This window comes from Enoplosus armatus, chromosome 1 (assembly GCF_043641665.1).
Source record: "Enoplosus armatus isolate fEnoArm2 chromosome 1, fEnoArm2.hap1, whole genome shotgun sequence".
In the NCBI taxonomy this organism is placed as follows: Eukaryota; Metazoa; Chordata; class Actinopteri; order Centrarchiformes; family Enoplosidae; genus Enoplosus; species Enoplosus armatus.
In genome coordinates, this window is record NC_092180.1 from 4,799,391 (window position 1) to 4,817,060 (window position 17,670).

Here is a 17,670-nt window from a genome sequence, read left to right on the forward strand (position 1 = left end):
TCCTGGCAAAACATTTTTTTTCACCTGCCTGAACTTTCTTTTCCACTCGTTTTCACAGATGCTACGAAAAAGCAACTTTGAAAAATCATCCTAGTAAAACTTTTTTCCCCACCTGTTTCACAGATGAAAAAACCCCAAAAGAATTAAGGAACTTCGAAAGATTATCCTGGCAAAAACTTTTTTCCCACCTGTTCTTAAGTCTTAAAGACAGGACAGAAAACTATTTAGATCAGACTTAGAAAATGGATCACCAGATTTGTTTTTTTTACTGACTTGCCTCCCAGGGCTTCCGTAGTTTTGCCACGTACAAGTTGAGGTTAAGATTAACATTGAATTATTGTCTGAAGGGAAGATTTGTCCTGTGGCATTTGAGCTTAACAAACCCTGAAGTCAATGCTGGGTCTTTATAATGTCAGAAGTGTGTGTCGGTGATGGAGAGCTTACAGCAGTCCGACTCATCCGACCAGTCTCCACAGTCGTCGTCTCCGTCACAGTGGTAGATGTCCAGGATACAGCGGCCGTACGCACACTGGAACTCCTCAACGCTGCAGGTGGCTGGCATCACATCTGAGGCTGCACAGACACACACAGAGACACACAGACGTGTTTAACAGATGCTGATGCAGGAAAAGATGGTGCAGCAGTTGGCTGTCTGAGGCTCTTTGCAGCTTCGACTCTTCTCTGCTGAGTCTGTCAGGAACTACACATGAAATGAAGGAGAAGCTCAGCTCTCTATTAAGACAGTGAACATGTTTACATGTTCTGCAGTAAACTGGTTACTGCACGATCTTTAGTTTGGTCAGTAACCAGATGTCTTCCCTACATGCTGCCATAGTTTTGAATCACGATGCTGCAGCCTGAAGAGTTTTTGATCAGAGAGTCAGAGAGGGAGCAGACACTTTGCCCTGTTTGAATTTTACAAATAACATTCAGTTCAGAAGTGGAAACTTGTTTACTTAGAATAATATATTTTGAATTTTAGTCTGACTTAAGATTATTCTGGATATGTAGACAGACTGCTCCTATGAGTAATCACTTTTCTTTTTATTCTGCCACTGCTGTCACAGAGATAAGTTCCCTGTTCAAAGTCTTTGTGATGCACTTGTTCTCTTATAAAACCTTCAGGTTCATGCAGTCTTATGACAGCATAAATATGTAGAAATTTCAACACCTGCACTGTATGATCAGCCTCGCTAACTTATGGGCGACCACAAAGAGAGCTGGAGGTGTCTGAAAATCTGTCTCTTAGTTTGGCTACGAGGAAGTACGATGAATGAAACTTCACTGTTGTAGCTGTCAACGCTAAAAAGTAAGACACAAAATCACATGCTACCTCCTACAGTGTGTAGTTTCTTTAACTCGAGAAGCATTTAGTCTTTAACACACACTCTCACATCTAACTTACGGCAGTTTTCCTCGTCTGATCCGTCCTTACAGTCCGTGTCTCCGTCACAGTACCAGTGCTCGGCAATACAACTGCCATCTGTGCAGCGGAACTCCTTGTCCGAACATTTACGCATGTCTGGTATAGAAAAAACAAACAAACTCACATATCATGTTTATAAGATAACAGTAATGAATATGTACAATGAGTATTTGAATAGAATCCGTGTGTGTGTGTGTGTGTGTGTGTAGGTGTGTGAACCCACCACACTGTTCATCACTGTTGTCCCCGCAGTCGTTGTCACCGTCGCAGTGCCAGAGGCTGCGAATACAATAGCCATTCTGGCAGTGAAACTCATCTTCCTCGCACTCTCTGGGAGCTGCAGAGAGAAAAATAAAAAGAGGTTTCAGAGGACAAATAATGAGCATACAACAAAAGCAAAGAGCAGATACTGTACAAGAATTAGATAAGAGGCAGCCGTCCCTGACCTCTGCTGCCATTACATCCACAGCTGCACTGACACCAGGGAAACTGTGACCTTTTATGCCAGGCTCAGAGCAAAGAGCTGAGAAGAAGAAACAGAGATTTTTCTCTCCGTAAACAAGCTGAACTCTCCGGAGGCTGCAGGTCTACAGCTCAAAGACCCACAGACTGAATATCCTGTGGTTCGATCTCAGCACAAAAGACGTCCGATCAACAGCTACTGCAACACAGTGAGGAAGAAGGCTGAAGAAAGTCATACTGACCGTGTGTGTGTGTGTGTGTGTGTGTGGCTGTCTTCACGGTAACTGATCAGAGTGAAAACATTTGCTATAATAATAACAACATTATTTATACAGCACTTTTCCAAGGCGTGTAACAAATGCCTGTACAAAAACACAGGAATCCAAACCATCTCTCCTGGATATAAAAAAATGTGGTGAATCGTCCCTCAGGAAGAACAAAGCCTGTGGTCATCTTGAATTTATAGCATGTTGGTTACAATGGATGCCAATACTGACAAGCTTTCGTGGTGGAAAAAAATTATTAAAGCGCTCATTTAAATATCTCTAACCACTACTAAGCATAATCATCTCCATTGTCCATCTGTATGCTCAGTATGTTCCAGTTTAACCAAAATCCATTTCAGTCATCGACCCCGTTGACCTCCTATTGTTCAGAAGAAGTTTATAGTTCAACTGTAAAGGTGTCAGAATGCTTCAACCCCCCCAAACCTTTCTGACGTCGCAATTGAGGTAGTTGCATCTATCAGTTTCTGTAACTTTTTAACACCGACAATCAGACATTCAAGTTGTACGAACTACTGCACACCTTAAAATATCCAAACCTGAGCTCCAGCAGCTTGTTATGTGTCTCAATTAAATATCCTGGCTGCTGTAAGTTGGGAAATGTTGTTTCACTAGACAGTTAACCTTGAGACTGGAGATAAGACACATTTGTCGATCATACCAACAGCCCTGACGAAGCAGTTAAACAGAAGTCCCTCCCTCCATTGAACTTTCAGCAGTGTGACATTGACGGTTCAAACCCTTTCATTTATCCAAACAACTCCTCCACCTTGCTTCTTAAATCACACCTCCATTGATAAAACACTGAATGGATTTTCAAAACACCGCCTTCTACTGTTACCACCGCAATCGATGGCAAAGCCCAGCCATGCCCGCCTGGGGCAGAGTAAACAGGTTCGTCAAGGAGGACCAATGATGGATGGCCCCCGGCAGGAGGTAATCTATAATTTATCACTGCAGTGTGTGAGTGTTAGACAGCTGAGACAAACAGAGAGAGATAAGGAGAGACAGAAACAGAAGGATGCCCACAGAATAGAGGGACGGACGAAGAAGAAGATGAAGCTTTTTTTCTTGGTTCAGAGAGATTTTTCATCTTTTTCTCAGGTGTGATGCAGCATCACAGCACAAGTCAAGGCTGCTGGAGACACACTCCACTTCTGAGATGAGTGACATGACATGAGGCCCCAGAGCCTGTGTGTTTGTGTGTGTGTGTGTGTGTGTGCATCTATTATAGACCTCTGCGGATCGTGGATATCTCTGCATGCCCATGAAAAACTACCATAAGAGATGATATCAAGATGGTTTGACTCTGTATACATTATATTTTATATGAGTAAATTAAAAAAAACTGTAGTAAACAGTATGTAACTCAAAATGAATTTCTATAATATTCTTATTATTGCGTATGCTTGTGTGTGTGTTATGCCTAATAATATACTCTGTGTTCCTGAAAACACACAAATCCTTTGTCTTTTTTTATTCCTGTTGGAAGCTTATTTTCAGGAGTTCATTGTGTGTGGCTAGATACCACTGAGGGCACTACTACGACAGCCCGACCAAGACTGGATGTGGAGGTAGATACCAATATCGAAGTATTGAATAATGAAATATTGGCCGATTTCACGTAAAGCCATAACATAAACAAACATTGTTAATAAGGATTATTTAAATGTGGTTATTAAAGAGCTGGGACCAGGCTATGTACTGAGCAGGACAGCTGGTTACTGCTCTGTCACTGTCAAGTAATGGTAATGAAATTAAGTACTGGTATATACATTACCACAAACATATCTTCAGCATTTCTATATTGCAATTTCATAAAGTATAAACCAATACAATGCATCTGTGACGAGCAAATATCATCCAATATATCAGCCTGGACGATTTATCGGCTCTGCTTTCAACTGCTAAACCTCACCCTACACCCCCCAGCCAGAACGTCCTCCCCTCCCCCCAAAAAGAAAAGGATATAAAAGCAACAAAAGCCCAACAGTGGCTCCAAATGAAAATTTAATTTTACCAGTACTATTGACAAATGCACTCATTTAATCTATTATTCTACTTGTAAGAAAATAATTGATTCTCTCCCCCATGCTCTCTCTCCCCTCCCATCAGGGAGGTAAACAGAGGGAGGTCGGAGGTCAACAAGCCCTCAAGATGCTCATCACTCACACAGCAGCCAAACGTCAAAGGGCAAAGGGCGCTGGGAGTCATTACCAGGCTGCCTGCATGTGTGTGTGAGGTGAAATGGTGTCATGTTTTTTTAAATATATATATATTTTTTTGGTGAAATGTCTTTTAAATTTCAAGAATTCAGAATATCTCATGTTCAAACATACACATCCACACCGAGACACACCTCAGTCTCCGTGTTTGTCTGAAATCTTGACAACTGCTTCAGTTCCAGCCGAGCGTGGAGGATTGTCTCCCCGTCTCTAAATAATGAAATAAAACCACTGCATCGCGGGGAGAAACAAAATATATTGGAAGGTGAAAGACAGACCAGGGTGAAAAAATGAACAGAAAGAAAGAAGCATGAAATAATAAGTAGTTTGGGGAACAGGGGAGGGAGGGAAATTTACTGGGCATGAAGATGAAAAATTCATAGCCGGCTCGCAGCAGACAGACCCCCCATCAGGAAGTGATTCAGTGTCTGGCTGCTGATACAGTATGTGGGTCAACAGAGGAGGAGGAGAAATCACTGGAAGACAGACAGATGAGAGAAATCATTCAGAAGAGAAAGCGCTAACATGTACCTGCTCCACACACGCTGCATGAGGTATCATGGAATACAATCACTGTCATTAATACTAACAATCTAGATCATTCAAAGTAGTATCTTCTAATTTCCAGGCACACTAACACTGTGGCTTGAAGGACGGCGACATCAGTCCGTTTGTCAGTCCAACACTTTGGTCCAGAGTGAAATATCTTGACAAATAGTCAATGGATTGCACTTAAGCTCAAGTATCTCAAAAGAGAATGACCAAATTCCTCTCAGCATGCTAACTGCACGTATGTCAACACACCAACGTTAGAATCAGCGTGCTATCTGTAGCATTATAATGTCTTCAGATAGAGCGCGAGGCTGATTTTCAATGGGGCGCAGCTGCACACAAAGTCAATGGAAAGACACGAGTGGGAAAAACTTCAGCAAATGTGCATTAACATGAAATGAAAATAGACATCGGGGTTCATCAGGTGTGTTGGCGTCACATGATCCAACTCACCATCAGCTGATAGAAGTCCAACAACAAAACAGTGCTCATGCATTTTTGGTGTTTGGTATCTGCTGGGAGAACTTTCTAAACATCCTGTCGGTGGCTTCATATTCACCGTACAGACATAAGAGTGGTTTCCATCATCGGTAGAAGCAGAAGATCCATTTCTTCCAGTATCTCTCACCAAAATTCAGCTCGGTCATCTTCCCGCACTAGCTCTCTCTTCAGCTCCAAAGTCATTTTAAACTAATGAGCCAAGCTTCCATGAGCTAGCGAAAGGACAAACTGCTATTAAATCAACAATCCCAAACAACAAAGCAGACGATTATTGATGTCAAAATGTTGAGTTACGCAACATGTTGGTGGCTGACAATCCTTTACACACTCGTTGTGAAAATCGCCCCTGTATTGATCTTTAGATAAAAAGTTACTCACTAAAAGGACACTGCCTCACTCTCTCTGCCTGTCTCCATCAGGAACACGTCACTCCCTGTGACTATTCTTGTCTCCACACAGAGTTAAGTGTGATTAAACCGAATCACCAAACTGACACCGACAGTGTGATGGAACGACTGGCGTGCGGCGAACGTCCACACGGATCAGACTGCACATACGGAGCCTTCTGACTCATGAAGGTAAATACAGAGACTGAAACAGGATGATTAGCTCACAGAATCTGAACACTTACTCCTCCCTGACGTACGGAGCAACACACAAGCGTTTGCTCTTCTACTCTTGTGAGGACCCTCTCATGAGCATGATGCATTCTCTTCTCAGCCTCACAACCCCAATCCTAAACTAAAACTCCTTAAATAGCCCTTTGAAGAAGTGAGAAACAGACAAAATGTCCTCACGGTCCCCATAAAGAAATACAGGAGCACATACATACACACCTACAGCAGCAATGCATAGATACATATGCAGAAATAGATACTCCTGACTTCACTCACTGCGGGCCACATTCTGCCTGGCAAGCAGCTGAGGGGTATTTTGGGTGAACACACACACACACACACACACACACACACACACACACACACACACACACACACACACACACACAGATAGCTCTACAAATCAAAAGAAGAACAGGATCAACTGAGGGTAAAGGTCAGAGAATGTCTTGTGTGGTGACCGTGGGAGTGCTGACCTATCACCAATGTGTGTGTGCATGTGCCGTTTGTGTGTGTGAGTGTGACAGCCAGGCAACTCCTTCAGACTCAAAACAAACATCTCTTTGCACATGGCTGCCTCAAACATCTGTCCGCTTTAATAACTCATCCCCCTGAGCCTGACAGAGCAGGTCGAGAGTGTGTGTGTGTGTGTGAATATCAATGCGACCGTCGCTGTTTGTTTGTGTTGACAAGAGAAAGGAAGTGTACTTACGACAGTCCTGTTCGTCGGAGTCGTCCTCACAGTCGTTGTCTCCGTCACACACCCAGGAGCGGCGGATACATTTGCCGTTGTCGCAGTGGAAGTCCAGCGGCGAGCAGGTGGGAAGCACTGCAAACAAACAAGGCCAAACAACAAGTCTGTCAGCAGGAACAAACAAACAAACAAACAAACTGTGAGGCTGGAAGGAGAAGAGAGGACAGAAGATGAGAGTTTGCATTTGTTTTTAAGAAATATACCACTAGGCTACAATATGACTTTTGGTGCTTTTCTATCAGCGTCATTTATTCCTTTTGCTTTATTTTCTGAAATTGTTAAAAGTGGTTTCATATTTGTGATTGTTCCCATCATGTCTCCATATTGTAGGCCCGTGTGACGTTTAACTGCAACAGACATGATGTGAGATAACAGTTTCCCTGGAACACGGCTGGATTTGATCAGTTTTAGAAGTTTAAATCTCACCGTGCACCACATCTCTGGGAGTCCTTTATTTTTACATGAGATAAGAGTTTTTAGGGAGTGAACAACATGTTTTGTATCCAATCAAGATTTCCTCAGTGTCGGCTCAACAGCTTTTATGTGCTTGCTTTACAAAGTGTTCGTCAGATCGTGGTTTAGTTTATGGAGTATTGCATTGTGCTTCACTGTGGCGTTCTGCCTGTCTACAATTAGCAAAATGATCTGATCAGAGAACAATGGAAGTAAACATGATTGGAGATCTGACCTGATGGTCGACACCAACTTTTACTACTTTGCAGTCCACAATACTTGTTTTTAAGACACATTTCAGTCAGTATCATAAAAACCATTTGTGAAAATTTATGAAAATGAGATATTTGCCTGAATCTGGTTTCAGCTTCAGGAATGTGAATATTTGCCTGTTTCAATCATCGTCTGTGAGAGTACACTGAATACCTTGTTTTAGACCAAACTATACATCGATCGATTGAGAACAAATCTGCAGATTATTTGATAGTAAAAATAATCATTAGTCATAGCCCTAAGAGGGTATACTAAAAGCAAGTAAAGCCAATCAGATGTGATGTCAATCCAGCACAGCGATGAAGCTTTTACCAATTTCACAGTCATCACTCCTGTATGGCCGCTGGCTACAGTAAAGGTCAGAGTTTGACAGACATGGTTTAAATGCAGGAGGGTTTACTCTCCGTCTGGTCTCAGCTCATCCAGAGCCTGAGCCTGATCTGGACCCACACGTCCTCCTCTCCGCCACCTTCTTACCCTGAGACCCGGAGAGCAGCGCTGAGCTCAGCTAAGCGCATTCCTCCTTAACTTCATATCCGCTCTAAGTGCAGCTACTTGCTATCTAAGTGGAGCCCGAATGACTGGCCCTTTGTCATCCGCAGACAGAGCTAATTTAATTACAGGCCAGAGAGGGATGGAGGGACCGGGGGGGGGGCAATGGAGGGGAGGAGGAGGGAGGAGAGGGAGCAGCAACTCCTTACAGTGGACTCTCACCAGCCTGTCAATACCAGATATGAAATATTGACGCAACAACGCAGACTTTATGAAAAATGTATGACGTCACGCAGCGAGTTAACCAGCGAGGCAGACAGGCGGCGGAGTGGGGGCTCAGTGAGTGAATTAAGTAAGTGTGTGTGTGTGTTGGGGTGTGGCTCTGGTCTCCAGGGGAAGTAAAGCCCCACTGACCCACATACCCCTGCATGAGTATTACATTATTCAGAGAGAAACACAAAGAGAGAGAGAGAGAGACATAAGCACAACTCTCTCACTTGCCCAATCCCTCTCTTTGTCAACCCTTCATCCTCTTCATCCATCCGATGAACTCTTTCTGTCTAAATTACACAACCAAATTGGTGGCTTTAGTCAATTTGCATAATGCATTTCAAAAGAATTAATTATTATCTAAATCATACCAAGAGCTTCATTATTTCTGTCCTCCCAGGCAGCCACTGATGCCAAATGTCCAAAGAAACAACATTTGAGCATATTTTTTCCTTTTTCCCTGATGTTCCGATAACATACAGTAACAACATTAAACATTTATTTTTCCGCAAAGCCAAAAATCAATTATTGGATGACGGAGCAGATTTTTGAAATTTGCCCGTTTCCAAATCCTGACATGAATTTAGTAGCTGAAATGATTAGTCCATTAATCAATTAGTCGGTCAACAGAAAATGAATCTGCAATGAATTAAACAAAAATCGAATGAAATATCTGGTTTTAGCTTTCTGTGGGGTTTTGTCGCTGATATTAAACTGAATATCTTTGTGTTTTAGACCAAAACAGACAATTTCAATGTCAACATGGCAACATTTTTCACTATTTTCTACATTTGTTTCATAGACCAATAAAGTAGTAGTAGCTAGTAGTCCTAGCTGAAACTCTTAAGTTAAGTAAATCTGTACAGATCCATTCGTGAAACATCCTGAGAGTCTGTCAGTCCAGTCCTGAGACCTGCACACTGTCTAGAAACTTCTCTTTCAAACTGAAGCAGTTTGGTGCTTCTCTGACCGGCCGTCAGCAGATTTATGGCGAGAAAAAGAGGAGAAAAAAAAAATACTGCTTCTCAACATTTCAATAAATAATTCAGCTTATCTGAAGAGAAAGAGCGTGGAGTTAACACGCACACACTCACACATACAAACACACATGCAGACATAAGCAAACCGTTGCTGCGCCGGCTAAACAAACACACTCTGCCACGGTGCAGAATTGTTTAGGCACACAAATTGGAAAGTATGCAAAATGTATGCAAATAAATACTCTCTTTTTCTGTTACTCATACACACAGACACACACACAGACACACGGACACGGACACGCAGTAGGTGTATACAGATATCAGGTGGATCAGCAGGGAGCATGCTGGGAAGGTTGATGAGGTCTCTGGGCGCTTTGATCTCTCTTATCACACAGATTCTGCTCAGCTCAGCGCTCCTCTTCTAGCTACCACTGCATTCCTCCGAGGCTGACACACACACTCACAAACACACACACACATTAATTAACACACTCACGCTCTCCTAACCTTAACTTTGTCCACTGCAAGTTGTTCGTTTCATTGCACCTCAAAAGAGGGGCGTGGTCTGTGTGCCAAGTTGACAACAATATTGATGATGTCGATATTTAAAGTAAGAGTGCTGACAGAATGATGCCAAAGCAAAACCGCATCAAAGACGGTGTTGTATTTCACAAGTTACTGACGACAGATGCACAACACATTGCATTCTGGTCCATTTCCTGCTCCTGTGGTGCTCCATTAATTATGTAGTATTGTCACATCCTCTTGAGCGTATTCACATAACAGTTGTAGTTGCATCTTATTGTGCCAAATGTTTGGAAATTTGCTTAAAACTTGCTAAAGCAAAACTATTTGTTGGACTCATTCAAAGCCCAGAATGATCCTTCCTGAAGATAAAATAACACAAACACACACACACACAGTCCTTCACCAACGGGCTTTTCTCATCTGAGCTACAGAATTCCCACTTGCATTCCACAGATCATTCCCACACACACACACACACACACACACACACACACACACACACACACAGTGAAGAAACCAAACCTGTAGAAGCTAAACTTTACCTCTTTAACTCACTGTCTATTATTGCTGAAATGATTGGTTCACTGATCAGTTAAATTAACCAACAGAAAACAACACCAAACATTTGTTTTGCTAAACGTCAAGTTGTGTGATGTCATTCAAAACTGAGTCTCTCCAGTAGAGACGAGGGTAATCTGGAGTTTGGTTTAAATGGATTTTCACACCGATTTTTTTGTCCCCACGTGTAAAAAGCTGATCACTGATCACACAGAGAGTCTGTGTGTGTGTGTGTGTGTGTGTGTGTGTGTGTGTGTGTGTGTGTGTGTGTGTGTGAGTGTGAGAGTGTGTTTTATGTGTCTGTATATTCGTTTCAAAATAAACAGATTTTTCTCTTTTTAATAACTGAAAATAATGAGCCCTATTGATTTTGAATTCTTATTGATTGTATCTAGAAGTAAGAATGTGCATGTCTGACATGCATATGCTGGTGTGTGTGCGTGTGTGTGTGTTCCTTGTCTGTAGGAAGATGTATGTGTGCGTCTTTAAGTGGCCTTGAGCAGCAGAGTTAATGGCCTCCCCTTTACTGTAGAGCAGCTGAATCAAGTGGCTCTAATGGGACCAATATATCTGCCTAAACACCGCTTATCACACTGGCTCAACGGATGGGAGGATGGAGGACGGATGACTGAGAGAGAGAGAGAGAGAGAGAGAGAGAGAGAGAGGACACTGTCTGACTGAAAAACAGATGTGGACTCCAGAGAGCGATAGAGGAGTCTGCAAGTCTAACGAGAATATTTCATCCGAGGAGCTTTAATAAAGGATTTCTCTTTCAGTCCAAATCAGGTCGATTCACCTCCAGATTACTGTCGTCTCCACTGGAAACATTTATCCACAGAAGTGATCTGGCTATCTGCATCTAGATTTTATCATTATACCCTCATGTTTGACATCAAGCAGCCATTACACACAGCTCAACTGAGGGTAAACTGTATTTACTTGTGACAGATCCAACAGGTTTGAAGACTTGCCCACAACTATACAACCTAGACGGGCACAACACTAATTCTTAATTTGACTTAATTGCAAATGTCTCAGTGTTAAAGTGGACCTAAAGGCTGAGTGAGCCAAAGCTGAATAATCCCCAAGCTGTCTCTCAGTCCTTCCCTTCATTTATACCTCAGACACTCTGCACCCAAATTATTCATGTTCTTGCATGTAAAGAGATTTTCCTCTAAAGCTCCAAACATTTGTCTCGCTTCGTTCTCTGGTTTGCACTTTTCTCTCTTCACTTCTCTCCTCTTCACTTTGGTTTAAAAACCAAAGCAGATGGCAACAACAACACATTTCTAATATAAGAATAACTTTATTAATATAGCACCTTTCAAAACAGAGTTAAGTACTTTACAAACAGGTTAAAACAGTAAACGAAAGCAGGGTTTCACAGTGCATTTAAACAGCAATAAGAGAATGAATAAGTGGTAGAGATCGAACAGAAGATCTTAATATACTGGGTAGCATTAGAGTGGACGATTATCTGTTGGGGCCATGAAGTCCGATTCGGTTTAAGAAAGCAATGCCGTTCCCCATCACAACGTTGTAAAATGACTGCAGGATATCTTTAGAGTTTGGGAGACATTAAAATGTATTATTTTTCAGAATTTAGAAGCATCTCCCTTGTCCTGCCCTAACAATATTCTCCAACTCAAACTAATCTCCTGTGTCTATCTCATCCATCTGAGTCTCTCCTCCTCTACTCGCTCTTTATTTTCCTCTCATAGCCGGTCCCGACAGAGTCGGCTTATCTGATTCTGGGCAGCTCTGGTCGGTAGCCAGCGCATATTTCAGTCCGTCAGAGTGCAGTGCCGCTGCCAGCAGAGTTTTTCTTGGCAAAGTGGCCGGCGGCTGCCTGTATGATGGGCTCTCTGCGTCCCTCCACCTCTACAGTAAACAGACCTCCTGCCTCGTCTTGGCCGCAGCGCCACTCTGAATTCAGAGACCCATCGAAAACTGATATATGTTAACTAGCTTGCTATAATCACCAAACTACAAAGTGTTTATCATAGTCTGGTGTATCAAACAAATAAAATACTCAAAACCACTTTTTATCCATCTTATGGAGCCAAACACAAAGACTAAAGCATTATGATCTACAGTGGTGGAAAAAGCATTTGGATCGTAAACTTAAGCAAAACCACAATGTTAAAATATTTCATTACAAGTAAAAGTACAAATTCTACTGAAACATAAAAATATTAAAAGCAAAATGTACTTAAGGGTCAAAACCAAAAGTACTCATTATGCCGATTGCCCGATTCAGACTGTATTATATTATAGATTATACATTATTAATACAGTGTGTGAGTGTGAGTTCAAGTATTTTAATGTAGTTAAAGTGGAGTCAATTTGACCTGTTGGATAGTTTTATCTACAATGATAATCATCATTTATTTGTGAGTAAAATCTTGACCTTCCAGCTATAGCTGTCAAATACATGTAGTGAAGTAACATTTCTGAAATGTAGGGTGGTTTTAAGTATAAAGTTACTTAGAAATGATCAAATACAGTACAAATACATCCAAACTGTACAGTACAGTACTTTCATTCATCAGTGTGTGAGGTTTGCAACGACACCATCGCCACAAGACATTTTACTGTCCATCAAGGCAGATTAATGCAGAAACATTTGCTTGTTGCCATGACAAATCTCTGCTGAGTGCTTGACACCAGTGAGTAACACTCGAGTGCCGTCATCCAGACAACCCACACATTTTCTTCTTAAGAGGCTGAATGACAGAAAATACTTTAATGCGGTCTAATGATGACATTATAAGACTATTATGATTATCTGTCACTGGCTGAATGAAGTTATAATTTTCTCTAATAATGTTACTGTGCCTGTCCTTTGGACACCCACCTGCAGAAGGTAATTCATCTCTTAACATAGATTATACTTGGACTACTTGACCGTTTACTGGCTAAGGATAATTCACTTTGCAGGTATGAAACAGGATGAGAGGAAAATAGTCAAAAAGAAGGCTTTAAAAAGATCAACACGGAAACCTTAAGCCAGAATGTGAGAAAACATGTAAGAAAACTCAGAATACCATATTATTTTCAATGTTATGTTCTTTTTACAAACAAGAGGAGGCATATAAAGTCACCTTAGCATCCCTCATAGGCTGCAATGTCTTTCCAATAAGAAGGACTACCAGTAAACAGTTTGTCCTGGTTGTGGCACTAGAGGAAACCTGGGGGACATGGGACCATTAAAGTCTCTTTTGGACTATGAATGTGCTCAGTAAATTCCATGGCCGTCCCCCCTTGATATTTCTGTATCTATCATGTACAGGTGGAAATTGTGGCCTGATTGAGCTTCTAGATTAAAGATCAGAATCACCCACATCAGCCATCAGCCTCAGGTGATTAGGGACATTCATATGAAATGATTCAATAATCTGTCCAACCGTTCTCTCCAAAGAGATCTTGCTCTGGATCAAAGGCAGGACAAAAACACTGACTGTGTGTCAGTGCAGCTTTGATTTTGCATAATAGGACAGTTTGAGTAGAGCTCAGACAGGTAGTAAACATGCACACACACGCGCTATGGCACACAAAAACGGATTCAACTAAAGCAAACACAGCTGCGGTTGTCTGTCTGGTTATGTGACATTAGATGAATGCATTTGTCTACTTCAGACATCAGCAGTGTCAGCACTTACATGCTTTCTAATTGTGAGTGATATGATCAACAAGTCCCAGAAGCTGACCTATTCTATATAAAGCTGGGAAACCATGTAAACGGTGTCAACCCCAAACAAGCAAGCTGACTGAATAACATCAACACAAAATCAAACCTAAGTAATTTCCTTGTTACCCACCAATTGGATGTGTTTTTTCATCAACAATAGTTCCACCTGATAAGAGGTAAATTTGTTTTTGCCTTGTAAAAGGTGTTGTCTCATCTAGGGCTGCAACTAACAAATCTATCACTCATTATTTTCAATTAGTTCATTCATTATTTAGCCTCTAAAATGTCAAACACAATGACAAGTGCATACCACAAGTTCCCAGAGCCCGAGGTGATGTCTGGTGGTGTCTGCAAATTGTTTATTTTGTCTGGCTGTGAAAAAAAATCCAAAGGAACGATGGTAGCTACATGATTCTAAATTACAGTGATGAAGAAATGAAGAAAAGCAAAGTGAAAGCACAAGTGACTTGACAGACTCATCCCCACAGCAGTTAGAGGGCGATTGATTCTTAGAAGGAAAATACTTTCTTAACGTAAATCAGGCAGCTTCATCCAGTTTTGCTGCCTCTTCCTTGTTGTTTGGCACAAACCCCAAATGCAGCCAAACTGCAGCTGCTGTATATTTTTAGCAGCCATCTTTTTAGCTCTTTGATCTGTGTGTGTGTGTGGGGGGGGGGTCACATGAGAGTAATGAAAATGATTGTTTGTAAAATCACATATCCCGTTAGACCTCATTCCTGTTCAATGTTAAAGGTCCTTATTGATTTTTAAAATCAAGAAATCTGACCAACATCGATTCTGAAACACTTAAAAAGTGACTGAAACTGAAACCATTGCTGGGAAGCTCTGGGAAGACTGGCAGCCTGAAGTTGCCACTGGGTCTTACTTTGGAGGCTGTGTTCAGACAAACATTAGCACTGTATCAAAAAAGCAGCATCTTCTTTCATTTCGTAGGTGCAACGGTAGTCCCGATGCAGGGTCTCCAGCAAAATAACACAGGGTTGCCCTACCAGATGGTTCACCATGCAACTGTCAAAACAGCAAATAGCTTTAATAAAGTCAGCAAAGGAGTATAAACCGCCGTGCTGTGTCTCCATTACATAGCTTGTTCGAGTTTATGCTGACGGTAGATGATGGTCGAAGTGAAAAATGGTGGTAGGATGATGGTAGGAGTGTCTTCTCCACCTTGGTAGCTTTTACTGTACAATTATTTTAATTATTGATAAATCTGTTGAGTCCATAGATGGCAAAATTATTCATTTGACAATATCTTTTAAAAAAATATATATATATATATGTAATACATGATAATAACGTTTAAAAAACAAAGCACTTTTAAACCTTCTATCACCTCTGTTGTGTTTAACACACGTAACAAAACCTCTTCAAACAAGCTTACACGAGATTTACAAAGAAGGTAGAGTCAGGCCTCTCCTCTCATTTCTGTCCCTTTCTCTGCCGTCAATCAGCCTCCAATCACGTCCTCTTCTGTGTGAACAAGTGTGCTCGACTCATTTACTGAGCAGGGAGTAAATATTTAGGGAGGAGGCGGAGGAGAGGACAGAGTGAGCACTGGACGGGGGGAGGGAAAAAAAGAAGATGAGGAGGATTATGCTAATGTGTCCAAACAACTACGGTCATATCCTGAGACAGAAAGACAGCGAGGAAAAACAACAAGGCAAGAAGAAAGAGACAGGAAGACGGACCAACTAAGGCCCTGTTTACATCTGGCATTAACATGCGTCCTGGGTGATTCGATCACAAGTGGAAAGCTCTAAGTACGTCAGTTCACACCTGGCATTAATATGCGTCTCCAGTGCCTACTTGTGATCGGATCTTACTTCCCCCCTCTATATGCAAATATGCAAAACACGTACATCACTTCTGTTTGCAGAGACCAAAAGTTCCCATGCCTAGTCTGCCAGAAATTAAAAAAAAGAAGTTTGCAAAGACCTGCAAAATCCATTTAGCCTGTTATTGTGGCTTCTGCTTTTCGCGCTGTAATATAATGCCGTTGGCGCGCAAATAAGTACGTACTTCCACTTCCACAGAGGACGTCAGTTGAGTAGGCGGTCCTCTGCTAAAAGAATGTGGCCAAATGCAGCCCAGACCCCCTCCAAATGTGGTCTCAATGTGTCCACAATGCGTCTTTGGAGCGTTCACACCTGTACATAGCTGTCCTTGGATCACCCAAGACACATGTTACTGCCAGGTGTAAAAAGGGCCTGAGTGAAGGAACAAACTCAACCACATAGTGAGAAATAAATGAGAAAGTCTTGGGTAAAAAGAAAAGTGAGTTGGGTTTGCAGGATTCCTGCAGTCAGAGGGCAGAGAGAAGAAGGATGCAAGGACAGAGGGAGGCAAAGATGAAGGGATGGAGAGAGAAATTGAAACATGGAGAAGGAGGGAATGGGGTCCTAATCTCCTCAGCTCCTGCTTTTGGAGCAGCTGAGCTCCCGCAGCCACAGCTGCACTGTGATTGGCTAAACTGCAGAGAGTGGTGGATTAAAGGACGCAGGGGGCATTTCTTACTTTTTGGTGGTTTATGTGTGTTTGTGAGTTTGTATCAATGCCCTTGTGGGAACCAGTTTGAGTTTGAGATATTTGGAGCAAGGACACTGCGGTCATTCCTCGTTCGTTTTGTTCAGGGGACTAGTTTCAAGTTTGATTTTAGGTTAAGGGTCAAGATTAGACTTAATTAAGCCAGACACATATCTGAAGGCTTTCAAAAGCCTAACTTACTCTTAAAAGACTTAGCAACAGACACAGACTCTGAGACCAACATCTGGAGATTAGGGTGGTCTTCATTTAGACTTAATTTTCTGAAAAGCTCAAATCGAATGAGAGCAGAATTATCCAGATTCCTGCAGGAAAAAATGAACGTGTCTGATTACCATGAGAGTCAGGACATGGCCCACTTGTGCAGGCCCATTAACAGTCTTGAGATTCATCACACTTTTAATTTACCTTAAATCTGTGCATTAGGCACTGAGCTTTAGACTTCAGATTAAGCTAAAAACTGAACTTAGTTTTTAGGGCATGAAAACAGGACAACTGAGACAATTTAACACCTAAAACATTACCTTGCATTGAGATTAACACTGACATTGTTTATGACTGAATACAGCTGAAAGTTATTGTCTTATTGGACATGACGTCCAACTTGTTTCAAAACAAATAAGCTTTAACACACTTTAATTCTTTCGAAGGATTCTGTTTTTCTTGCATTTTCAACATGTTAACAAACAACAAATTAGTACACGACAACATACAGTATATATATATAGATATAGTATATATCTATACATATGATATAGATCAGCACAGGTGACAAATCACGAGCACTCAGGTAATTTACGAATCGTGAACACCAAGTCAGAGGGTCATTCAAATGGGTTCTTCTCATAAATATGGTAAATACAACACCACAGTTATACCTGACAGATATCCTGAAATGCATCCAATGGGGGGTCCTCACAAGCGTGTGTGTGTGTGAGTATACCTATGAGTGTGTGTACTGGAGTTTATAGTACACACCCGTTTCCCAAACCTCACAGACTTGTGTGAGCTGACAGCAGAGGAAGCCAAACCTCATGCAGCGCTT

General features: G+C 41.7%; 1 protein-coding gene across 1 annotated transcript in view; it reads right to left on the reverse strand.

Annotated features, from left to right (window-relative positions):
- Positions 1–17,670, reverse strand: part of lrp4 (low density lipoprotein receptor-related protein 4) — a 56,170-nt gene that overhangs the window by 32,506 nt on the left and 5,994 nt on the right. Inside the window, exons 2-5 of the mRNA XM_070901781.1 lie at positions 6,780–6,896; positions 1,650–1,763; positions 1,406–1,522; positions 445–573 (exon numbers count right to left, since the gene is read on the reverse strand). Of these exons, the coding sequence (XP_070757882.1) occupies positions 445–573; positions 1,406–1,522; positions 1,650–1,763; positions 6,780–6,896 (477 nt within the window). The remainder of the gene's footprint in view (positions 1–444; positions 574–1,405; positions 1,523–1,649; positions 1,764–6,779; positions 6,897–17,670) is intronic.